Source organism: Oryx dammah, unplaced genomic scaffold, assembly GCF_014754425.2.
Source record: "Oryx dammah isolate SB20612 unplaced genomic scaffold, SCBI_Odam_1.1 HiC_scaffold_11164, whole genome shotgun sequence".
Taxonomy (NCBI): Eukaryota; Metazoa; Chordata; class Mammalia; order Artiodactyla; family Bovidae; genus Oryx; species Oryx dammah.
In genome coordinates, this window is record NW_024080557.1 from 2,095,347 (window position 1) to 2,107,815 (window position 12,469).

At 34.6% G+C, this 12,469-nt stretch overlaps 1 protein-coding gene across 3 annotated transcripts in view; it reads right to left on the minus strand.

Moving 5' to 3' along the window:
- LOC120860724 (CUB and sushi domain-containing protein 3) overlaps window positions 1-12,469 on the minus strand; it is a 1,429,922-nt gene that overhangs the window by 1,256,298 nt on the left and 161,155 nt on the right. For all 3 annotated transcript variants that reach the window (XM_040236474.1, XM_040236473.1, XM_040236472.1), the window contains exon 2: window positions 2,682-2,904. In XM_040236474.1, coding sequence (XP_040092408.1) covers window positions 2,682-2,904 — 223 coding nt within the window. The remainder of the gene's footprint in view (window positions 1-2,681; window positions 2,905-12,469) is intronic.

Genomic DNA, 12,469 nt, shown 5'->3' on the forward strand with positions numbered 1-12,469 from the left:
TGTCTCATTGGAAAAGACTCTGATGCTGGGAGGGATTGGGGGCATGAGGCAAAGGGGACGACAGAGGATGAGATGGCTGGATGGTATCACCGACTCGATGGACGTGAGTTTGAGTGAACTCCAAGAGTTAGTGATGGACAGGGAGGTCTGGCGTGCTGTGATTCATGGGGTTGCAAAGAATCGGACATGACTGAGCAACTGAACTGAACTGAACTCAACTGAATTTTTATTTAAGATGTGAAAAATCAATGCAAAAAATATGGAAGACCGATGAATGTATAAAAACTTAGTGTTGATAATCTTATTCCTGTAGATCAGAAAGTCAAATACACAGTATCAGTTATTATAAAAAGTAACAGAATCATAGAATCATAACTCAAGCATAGTCAAGTATGTAAGGGTTTCTAATTCTTATAAATTATCTGCTTAGAATATTTTGAATACAATAAAGACAGTACACTACAGTTAAGGAAAATATGCACACATTGGTAAAAATCTAGGACTACATGAAACGTATTATCTTACATTTTAAATTTCTTGGTTTGTTTGGAGAAATGTCTATTTAGTTATTTGGCCCATTTTTTGTTTGGGTCGTTTATTTTTCTGGAATTGAGCTGCATAAGTTGCTTGTATATTTTTGAGATTAGTTGTTTGTCAGTTGCTTCATTTGCTATTATTTTCTCCTATTCAAAAGGCTGTCTTTTCACCTTGCTTATATTTTCCTTTGTTGTGCAGAAGCTTTTAATTTTAATTAGATCCCATTTGTTTATTTTTGCTTTTATTTCCAGTATTCTGGGAGGTGGATCATAGAGGATCCTGCTGTGATTTATGTCGGAGAGTGTTTTGCCTATGTTCTCCTCTAGGAGTTTTATAGTTTCTGGTCTTATGTTTAGATCTTTAATCCAGTTTGAGTTTATTTTTGTGTTTGGTGTTAGAAAGTGTTCTAGTTTCATTCTTTTACAAGTGGTTGACCAGTTTTCCCAGTACCACTTGTTAAAGAGATTGTTTTTAATCCATTGTATATTCTTGCCTCCTTTGTCGAAGATAAGGTGTCCATATGTGTGTGGATTTATCTCTAGACATTTCTCCAAAGAAGAATACGGATGGCTAACAAACACAGGAAAAGATGCTCAACGTCACTCATTATTAGAGAAATGCAAATCAAGACCACAATGAGGTACCACTTCACACCAGTCAAAATGGCTGCAATCCAAAAGTCTGCAAGCAATAAATGCTGGAGAGGGGGTGGAGAAAAGGGAACCCTCTTACACTGCTGGTGGGAATGCAAACTAGTACAGCCACTATGGAGAACAGTGTGGACATTCCTTAAAAAATTGGAAATAGAACTGCCTTATGACCCAGCAATCCCACTGCTGGGCATACACACCGAGGATACCAGAATTGAAAGAGACACATGTACCCCAGTGTTCATTGCAGCACTGTTTATAATAGCCAGGACATGGAAACAACCTAGATGTCCATCAGCAGATGAATGGATAAGAAAGCTGTGGTACATATACACAATGGAGTATTACTCAGCCATTAAAAAGAATACATTTGAATCAGTTCTGATGAGATGGATGAAACTGGAGCCGATTATACAGAGTGAAGTAAGCCAGAAAGAAAAACACCAATACAGTATACTAACACATATATATGGAATTTAGAAAGATGGTAATGATGACCCTGTATGTGAGACAGCAAAAGAGACACAGATGTGTAGAGCGGATTTTGGGCTCTGAGGGAGAGGAAGAGGGTGGGATGATTTGGGAGAATGGCATTGAAACACGTATACATACTATCATGTAAGAAATGAATCGCCAGTCTATGTTTGATGCAGGATGCAGGATGCTTGGGGCTAGTGCATGGGGATGATCGGAGAGATGATGTGGGGTGGGAGGTGGGAGGGGGGTTCATGTTTGGGAGCTCATGTACACCTGTGGTGGATTCATATCAATGTATGCCAAAACCAATAAAGTATTGTAAAGTAAAATAAAGTAAAAATAAAAATTAAAAAAAATAAATTTCTTGGTTTGAATTAGAATTGGTTTATGTTTAAAAAGAGTTCTTGACAAACAGCATAAATTATGCCTATATATCCTAAAATGAAATACTGAAGAAACACTTATAAATAGTCAGGGTACCAGTTAGTTTTCATATCTGTTTTATTAACTAACTTAAAAATAAATAATTCGGTTTGTATGGACAGAATCATGAATGTCCCAGTTGGTGATATAAGAGGATCTACTTTTCAGATATTTAAAGTTTATAAACTATACACATTATCTAAAATTAATGTATTCTGTTATAAACATTGATTTTGAATATTTTGCATATTATTGTATATTAAAATTGGTCACATACCACTGAAAGATGCATTACATGCTTTCACTTTACTAAAAGTCATGCCCATAAAGAATGAAACTGTGAGGCAAGAATCTTAAAAATCAAAGTATCTTTAACCACTCTAAAGGGGTACAATTCAATTTAAATTCACTTTTTGGAGAGATAACTTATTAGTGTTCTGAAGTCAGACTATGGAGCTAATTTGTTCATAGGATGATATATTTCTAAAGGAGTAATAATTGAATTTCACCACAAATGTTAAGCATCTTTTGTAAAATAAACTTCTTTTACCCATTAAATATTTCCGTCCATTTTTCCATTCAAAATACACTAACCTTGTCCTAAAGTTTGTAGGATGAGGATGTCCATCATATAAGGATAAGTAGTCATATTCTTCTTCCAGAGCAAATGACTGAAAAACAATTTGTATTCTATTTCGTTCTTCTGCTATTATTACCCATGTACAGTTTGCACCATTTGGATATCCATACGGAAAACCAGGGCTTTCTATAGTGCCATTCAGTCCTTTTAAAGTTCCACCACATGTATAAATAAATCCTGTAATAAAAGACAAATAAATAGACATTAATATTATTAATAAAAACAAGAACAATCTAGAAGCATATTATTTAGAAAAAAAAGCCTTTTTTTTCTAAGACCCATGCTACAATAATTTTGTAAATAACAATTTAACAATTAGGTAAATTACCTATTTTTTAAATAGTAAACCACCAATAGCAAAATACTAGAAGACATGTTATTTATCGTACAACTTGTGCTTAGTTACAAACCAGTTGATGAAATAAAATTCTCCATACTACTGATTCATTATCCATTACATGATCCAACATGCAAGCACAATCCTAGAAGTAGTTCCAATCAAATTGTGGACACTCATACACAACCATTTAAATTTAATGATGTTAGTATGCATTTTGGGTCTTGAATATTAACTGCAGTTTGTCTTAGTAAATCGTGCTAACATTTTTTTGTATGCAAATCTCCAGCATGTAAACAATGCACCTTAGAAAAATCTGTCCCACTCTGATTCTAGCAGAGGGATAAATGGCTCAGACCTAAAAAAAAAACAAAACACACACACAACAAAAACAGAACAACAACAACAACAACAACAACTATATAATTGATCTTTTGACTGGAGCACAATCCTAAACTAACCATATCGGAATGACACCAAAGGTTGGTGAGAAAAACTGAATCCTGAAAAACTTACTGCTGCCATCTTAAGAACTTCCTTACTATTTCTCTGGTAAGTTTAAATTATTGAGAGCGTAACTGTTTCAAATACCTAGAAAAAATAGCATGCTTCTTAAAGAATTTTTTATGAATATATGATATTCTGTAGTCATATTGGGTAATGAAAAGATCAAAGATTTATCAGAAAATATGGTCCCCAGCATTTATCTAGACTAGTCTGTGGAGAGTTGCTCAGTCGTGTCTGACTCTTTGAGACTCCATGGTCTGTAGCCTGCCAGGCTCCTCTGTCCATAGGGATTCTCCAGGCAAGAATACTGGAGTGGATTGCCATGGCCTCCTCCAGGGGATCTTCCCAACTCAGGGATCAAACTCAGGCTCCCACATTGCAGTGGATTCTTTACCTTCTGAGCCACCAGGGAATCCTAATACTGGAGTGGGTAGCCTATCCCTTCTCAAGGGAATCTTCCCAACCTGGTTTTCCTGCATTGCAGGCAGATCCTTTATGAGCTGAGTTATCAGGGAAGCCCCTAGACTAGTCTACATTAAAGCTTGGATCTAGAGCCAGGCAGCCATGGTTTTGATACCAGAAAATCTTATCAAAGGTCCAGTTTGTTTAACTTGTCCAAAAGAATTTGGACAAAGAACACAAAACACCAAGGAAAAAATAAACACAAACAAACACCCCACTTTGTGGCTGAGGAGCAAAGAAAACAAATAAGTGGTTTATTAAGGTTAAAGCAAAAGTTACACACTACAAGAGGAAGAGTACAGGCATCCTTGCCACAGAGGAGTACACTACAGGATTCTTGATTCCCCTTTTTATCTTATTTTAGCCCTTTGAATGAATGGAGGGTCTTTTAGATTAGGGGTGGAATACTCATTGAGGGGATGGTTGAGATGTTGCCTGGATTGCACAAGGTTGCATTGGCTTCTGGTCTTGTACATTTGTCTCCTGTAACCACTATACATGTAATCTAAGAGTCATTTTCCCTTAAATCTTCCCCTCCAAGTGCCACATGTGGAAGGTCCTATAGGGTCATCAGCTACATTTTTATCTGCATGTGCTCCTCCATTTTTATGGTCAGAATTTCTTGTTCAGATGCTAAGAAGTTTCTGTTTTAGATGCCATTCCTCCATGTGTTATGGCTTCATTAATTGCAAAACAAAGAGGTATATTTTCCTCCTTCCTAATGTCTTTACATGAGAAGACTGCCCTTGGTCCTGGTCCTGGTCCTGTCTTTCCTGCCTCAGTTTCAGAAATTCTGATGAGAATTTCTCATCACCTCTCATCAGAATTCCCAGATTTCATTTCCACATCTATGCATCCTACATGAAGTTTAGATACCATGAAGCTGTGAGAGATATCCAGATAATTTGGGGTGAGAGAATGCCATACTACACAAGTTATCTGTATTTGGAACTGGATGTAGAGATACAGGACATTAGGGATGCCTCTCTCTCAGAAGGAATGAATACATATAATAAAGGTACAACTATTTTTTAAAAGTATAAGGAATCATTCATCAAAGATGGGAAGCCAGAGTTGTATATAATGGCACATGGAGGCTAATTTGGGTTGTTGTCCATTCATTCCACCTTGCTTTTGCTAGGGGAGTCACTTCTCCACTAAATAGCTATATGCTTTGGAGTAGCTGACTCAATTGACTAGTGGTGAAGTGAATGGCTCAGGACTGGATTAATCAGTATAACCCTATCGTCCTAGCCACTTTGACTTCAGTAATATACTCTGATTATCTTTATATACAACAAAGTTGAGAGCATGGGTTATTCAGTATGTGATATGTGGCACAGGTCTTGTGATTCTTTTGCTTTTTCTAAAATTTGCCAAGAAGTTGGATGAGGCAAAAATGTTCAAAAATTCAGTATTTGTAAATTTATATTTTTACTCGTTTGCCAGAGTCACGTAGAGCATTTTATAATTTTCAAAAATAAAAATAAAAGAGAAAAGTCCCTTTTAAAATTGCTACTTGCGGAGCAATTACTTTGAAGCCTTAGGTTAATTAGCTATCACCCATTTCTATTAGTTTTCTGCCTGAACAGCTTCCAATTTGAACTTCATAACTAAATGCAGGCATGAATCTCTTCAGCTGCAATCTGATCTATGGGCTGTTTTATATAGTCTCAAGCCCCATATTCCTGATGGTTTTAGAAAAAGGACATATGTCCTAAAATAACATGCTCAGCTTTGTCCATTACTTCTTCAAGGGCCTGCTGATTCATGCATTTCAATTGCTTTACTTTTTTTTTTCCCCCTCTAGGCAAATTAGGAGTTACACTTATTTTTAACTTTCTTATCTGTGTTCATTTTATTTTCATTTTTAATGTATGTTTGATTAAACATCACAGTATTAATCATAAAGTACATTTTTCTAACAGAAGGTTGATAATTTTCCCACACAGAAGGTTAGAAGTAAATAGTTTTTCAAAGCAAAACAGGTTAGTCAATGTTATTAGCTAATCTTTTCAGGTCATTTCTTGGCTCATGCAGATATGTGTGTATTTCTATGTATTAGATATTTTTTTTATAAATAGTCATACTAAAGCATATTTTTCCTGGATTTCTTAACTTTGTAAAATATCACTGATATTTTTCTGGATCCACATGTATATGTCTAATACGTTCCTTTTTTAATGACTACATAGTTAAATGGCATATGGTATGTCTGTACTATAATTTTTTTAATACATCTTCTTTTGATGGCTTCATTCTTTGTGGTTTCATGTGTAGAAAAAACAACTTTGAACATATATTCTTGTGTGGTTATGTGATATATCTTGCAGATAAAATTCCAGAAATGAGAGTACTAAATTTTAAACTTAGAGGATAGCCAAACTATCTTCAAGAAGGTAAAAATTTTTGCTGCTATCACAAGATTATTAAGTTTTTCCTACTTCCAACCCTGATTTCAGTGATACTAGATTTTTTTTTCACATGGCAAATTTTGCAAGGCAAAAGCGTATTTTCTATTTTATTTCTGCATTTTTCTGAGTAGTATTGGAATCAAATATCTTATGTTTTTAATTCATTTATTATTCATCTTTTGTAAATTGCCTTGTTGTATCCTTCACATATGTTTCAATGGCTACTTTACCTTTTCTTACTTCTCTTTTAGGATACAGTTGCTTGGGTTTCTGATTATTTATCGGTAATCCATATTGCCATTCATATACTTTTACATTCCTAAATTAAACAACTTTGCTTATTCATTGCTCTCATAAAGTCACAAGTCCTTGCTGCTCTTTATAGTACACATGAAGCCCCATCCCCTTTGATGAGCTCTCTCAAATATTTGTTCATCTATTTATCATTTATGTAATGCTTTCAGCATAAAATTATTAAAAGAACATATCTTTGCCTGTTTTAATGACAAACTACAAAATGAGATAGCAAGGGAATATAGATTATTTTATTTAGTATAGAATAAGTGCTATGATCAGGGTAAGCACACTTTGCTATGAGAACATGTGAAAGCAAAACTTAAGTCTAAATAGTTCAGTACGTGTTTATGGCAATCTGGTCTTTAAAACTGGTATTGAAAAATTCCATAAATTCAGTCTTTGACAGTTTCTGAATGTCTTCTGTTTTTCACATCGTAGCATTTAATGTCCATTTAGTCAATTTATACTTGAAAAGCAACTAAAATTCCTATAATTTGGGTCATATTATCAACAAGAATTTAGTTAACAACATAGATTTTTAGATATTTTCTTTTTCACTTCCATGTCCATATTTTACCTTTCCTTCCTGCTACAGAATAATGCAGTGCCTATTTGTAGAGTATTTTATGATATTTTATCATTTCTTCTCTTTTCTTTTGTGCTAAGTTCCACGCTAAAACAACATTCATACTTGTGCTTAAATTTTTTTTTTCACATTTGTTCTCATCTGCTGCAATTGGGTTTTTGTGCCCAATTTTTGATCAGATTTCTCCCCCCCCACCCCACCCCTCAGCTCCCACTATCAAGCTCACACTTTTTTGACACATAACATCTGTGGGATAAAATCTTGTAATGAATTCAATAGTAGCAATTACCCTTTTTATTGTGGTGTGTGTGTATATTCAGTTGCTAAGTTGTGTCTAACTCTTTACAACACCATGCCCTCCAGGCTCCTGTGTCTAAGGAATTTTCCAGGCAAGAATCCTGGAATGGTGTACCATTTCCTTCTCCAAGAAGCTTTCTGACCCAGAGATTGAACCTGTATCTACTGCTCTGGCAGGCAGATTCTTTACCACTGAGCCACCTGGAAAGCTTTTACTGTGGTAAGCAACATGTAATATGAAGTATATCCTCTTATCAGTTTTGGAGTGTATATTTTAGACAGAATTCTCCAAAACTTTTTATATTACTTGAATGAAATGCTATATCCATTGAAAAATAACTCCTAATTTTCCTGTTCCCCTATCCCCTGAAATCCTACTTTTTGCTTCTCTGAATTTGACTACTTTAGAAAATATCATATAAGTGGAATCATATCTTAATACTATTTGGTCTTCTATAATTCGCTTGCATCACAGCGTAATATCCTCAAGGTTCAATCATGGTATAGCCTATGACATCATTTTCTTGTTTTTAAAAGTGGATTTATATTATATATATATATATATCATTTTCTTTATTCATTCATCCTTCAATGTATGTATAGATTGTTTCTACTTCTTGGATATCATGCATAGTGTTGTAATGAACTTGAGAATGCAAGTATCTCTTTGGTATCCTGATTTCAATTTTTTTTAATAAACGACCATGTGATTTCTGGGTCAAATGGTAGTTTTATTTTTAGGTTCTTCAAGGGTGAAGAACTTCTACACTGTATTCTATTGTAGCTACACTACTTTGCATTCTCACATCAGTACCCAACTTCTCCAATTTCTCCATATAAAAGGGATGTAGATATTGGTAATGGCCATCCTACAGCTATGAATAGACCTTGTGGTTTCAATTTGCAGTTTTCTGATGATGAGTGATATTCGGCATACAGCCGTAGGCTATTAGTTTGTCTTTTTACAGAAATGTCTATCCAAGTCCTTTGCCCATTTTAAAATTATTGTTTTTTAGGTATTGAACTGCATAAGTTCTTTGTCTTGACTAAACGGACCTTAGTCGGCAAAGTAATGTCTCTGCTTTTGAATATACTATCTAGGTTGGTCACAACTTTTCTTCCAAGAAGTAATCTTGGAAGTGTCTTTTAATTTCATGGCTGCAATCACCATCTGCAGTGATTTTGGACCCCAGAAAAATAAAGTCTGACACTGTTTCTACTGTTTTCCCATCTATTTCCCATGAAGTGATGGGACAGGATGCCATGATCTTCGTTTTCTGAATGTTGAGCTTTAAACCAACTTTTTCACTCTCCTCTTTCACTTTCATCAAGAGGCTTTTTAGTTCCTCTTCACTTTCTGCCATAAGGATGGTGTCATCTGTATATCTGAGGTTATTGATATTTCTCCCAGCAATCTTGATTCCAGCTTGTGTTTCTTCCAGTCCAGCGTTTCTCATGATGTACTCTGCATAGAAGTTAAATAAGCAGGGTGACAATATACAGCCTTGACGTACTCCTTTTCCTATTTGGAACCAGTCTGTTATTCCATGTCCAGTTCTAACTGTTGCCTCCTGACCTGCATACAGATTTCTCAAGAGGCAGGTCAGGTGGTCAGGTATTCCCATCTCTTTCAGAATTTTCCACAGTTTATTGTGATCCACACAGTCAAAGGCTTTGGCATACTGAATAAAGCAGAAATAGATGTTTTTCTGGTCAAGGCTATGGTTTTTCCTGTGGTCATGTATGGATGTGAGAGTTGGACTGTGAGAAATGCTGAGTGCTGAAGAATTGATGCTTTTGAACTGTGGTGTTGGAGAAGACTCTTGAGAGTCCCTTGGACTGCAAGGAGATCCAACCAATCCATTCTGAAGGAGATCAGCCCTGGGATTTCTTTGTAAGGAATGATGCTAAAGCTGAAACTCCAGTACTTTGGCTACCTCATATGAGAGTTGACTCATTGGAAAAGACTTTGATGCTGGGAGGGATTGAGGGCAGGAGGAGAAGGGGATGACAGAGGATGAGAAGGCTGGATGGCATCACAGACTTGATGGACGTGAGTCTGAGTGAACTCCGGGAGTTTGTCATGGACAGGGAGGCCTGGCATTCTGCGATTCATGGGGTTGCAAAGAGTCGGATACGACTGAGCAACTGAACTGACTGACTGACTGAAGTTCTTTGTAAATTTTGGATATCAGATATATGGTTTGCAAATATTTCCTTCTATTCCATAGGTTGCCTTTTAACTGTTTTCTTGTTTTATAGAAGTTTTTAATGTGGTATATCCCACTTATCTATTTTTATTTTCATTGCCTGTATTTTTGATGTCATATCCAACAAATTATTGTTGGAACCAATGTCAAGAAGTTTTACCCCTAAGTTTTCTTCTGGAGATCTATAGTCTGGGTCTTATGTTTAAATATTTAATCGATTTTGAGTTAATCTTTATGTATAGTACAAATTAAAGATCAAATTTAAATCTCTTACATGTATCTTGTTTTTCCAACACCATTTGTTGAAGATACTTCCTTTCCTCATTGTGTATTCTTGACACACTTTTTGAAGATCAGTTGACTATATATTTGTTGGTTTACATCTGAGTCCTCTATCTGGTCCATTGGTTGATGTTTCTATATTTATATTAGTACCATAGTGTTTTGATTGCTAGAGTTATCTAATATATTTCATTTTATTTTTTTATATATGAGTATATGCTTTATTTATTTATTTTTTTACTTTACAATACTGTATTGGTTTTGCCATACATTGATATGAATCCACCACAGGTGTACAAGAGTTCCCAACCCTGAACACCCCTCCCACCACCCTCTCCATATCATCTCTCTGGGTCATCCCAGTGCACCAGCCCCAAGCATCCTATATCCTGTATCAGAACATGTGAGCCTACAGCTTCACTTTTTAAATTTAAGATTGTTTTAGCTATTTGGATCCTTTGTAGTTCCAGATGAATTTTTATATTATTTTACTGTTTCTATTTAAAAATACCATTGGAGTTTTGATATGGTTTGCATTGAATATGTATATCACTTTGGGCAATCTGAAAATTTTAACAATATTATCTTCAAATTTATGAACATGGTATGTCTTTCAATTTTTGCATGTGTTTTTTAAAACTTTTTTCTTTCTGCAGTGTTTTCAGAAAACATGTCTTTGCTTCCTTGGTTAAGTTTATTCCTAAGTATTTTATTCTTTTTTGATGTTATTATAAGTGGTTTGATGTTTATTTTCCTGTTTTAGATTGTTCAGTGTTAGTACTTAGAAATACAAATGGCTTTTAAATGTTGATTTAGTATCCCATAACTTTGCTAGATTTATTAATTTTAACAGTTTTTCAAAGCAATCCCTAGGAGAAATAGGGGTTTTGTTTTTACTGAAATTGACAAACTATACTAAAATCATACTAAAATATAAAGAACTTAGAATACCCGAAACAATCTTGAAAGAGAAAACCAAAGTTGGATGACTCACACTTATTAATTTAAAAGATATTGCAAAGCTAAACTACAGCAATCAACATAGTGTAAAGCTGGCATAAGGATGGACATAAGCAACTTAATAGACTTGAGGGTTCAAAAATAAACTCTTAAATGTATAGGAAGTTAACTTGGGGGGAATCAGAAGGAAATTGAATAGCTTTACTTTTAAAATAATCTTTTAATTTTAAGATACTTTAAATTAACATGCAGTTTAAGGAATGACTTTTCTCTATATTCTAATTAGATAATTAGTTTTTTTTTAATGTTGAATTTTTAGAGTTTTTATGTCTTCTGAATAGTAGTACTTTCTCTGCTATGTGATTTCCAAATCTTCCTCAAATTCTGTAACTGATTTTTTCATCTTTTAAATAGGATATTTGTCACAGTAAAAGTTTTAAAATTTTGATGAATTCCACTTTATCAATTTTTTATTTTATAAATCCTGCTTTGGTATAAAGGCTAAGAATTTATTTTGAAGCTCTAGATCTTAAATATTCTCTTATTTATTTTTGTAAGTTTAGTAGACTGGTTTCACATTCAAGTTGTGATCCATTTTGGTTATTTTTTTATGTGTAATACATCAGACTTAGATCAAAGTTATTTATTTATTAATTGTATTTGGATGTCCAACTGTTGTTGCACCATTTGCTGGTAAGTCTTTTTTTTTCTCTCTCTCTCTCTATTGAAATAATTTTGCACCTTTGTCAAAACTAGTTGGGCATATTTGTGTGGGCCTATCTCTGGATTCTCTGTTCTATTCCATTGATCTATTGTCAGCACCACATTTTTTATCACAGTAGTTACAAAAGAAGCTATAAAATCAAGCTGATTCCTTCCACTTCATTATTTTTCAAAATTCTTTAGCTCATCTAGTTTCTTTGCATCTTCATATATATTTTAGCATGATCTAATCTATATCCACAAAAAAATCTTGCTCACATTAAACCTATGTATCTCTTTGTGGAAAACAGATATTTTTACTATGTTCAGATTTTCCTTTTGTAAACACAATATTTCTCTCCATTTATTTGAATCTTCTGTGCTTTCTTTCTTCAGTCTTGCTTAGCTTTCTGTGGATAATCCCTGAACATGTTTTGCTGGATTCAAATCTAAGTAGTTTATTTTTTTCTTAATATAAATAATACTTTATTTTAATTAAGACATCCACATGTTATTGCTGCTGCTGCTGCTAAGTTGCTTCAGTCGTGTCCAACTCTGTGCGACCCCATAGACAGCAGCCCACCAGGCTCCTCTGTCTCTGGGATTCTCCAGGCAAGAATACTGGAGTGGGTTGCCATTTCCTTTTGCAATGCATGCATGCATGCTAAGTCGTGTCAGTTGTGTCTGA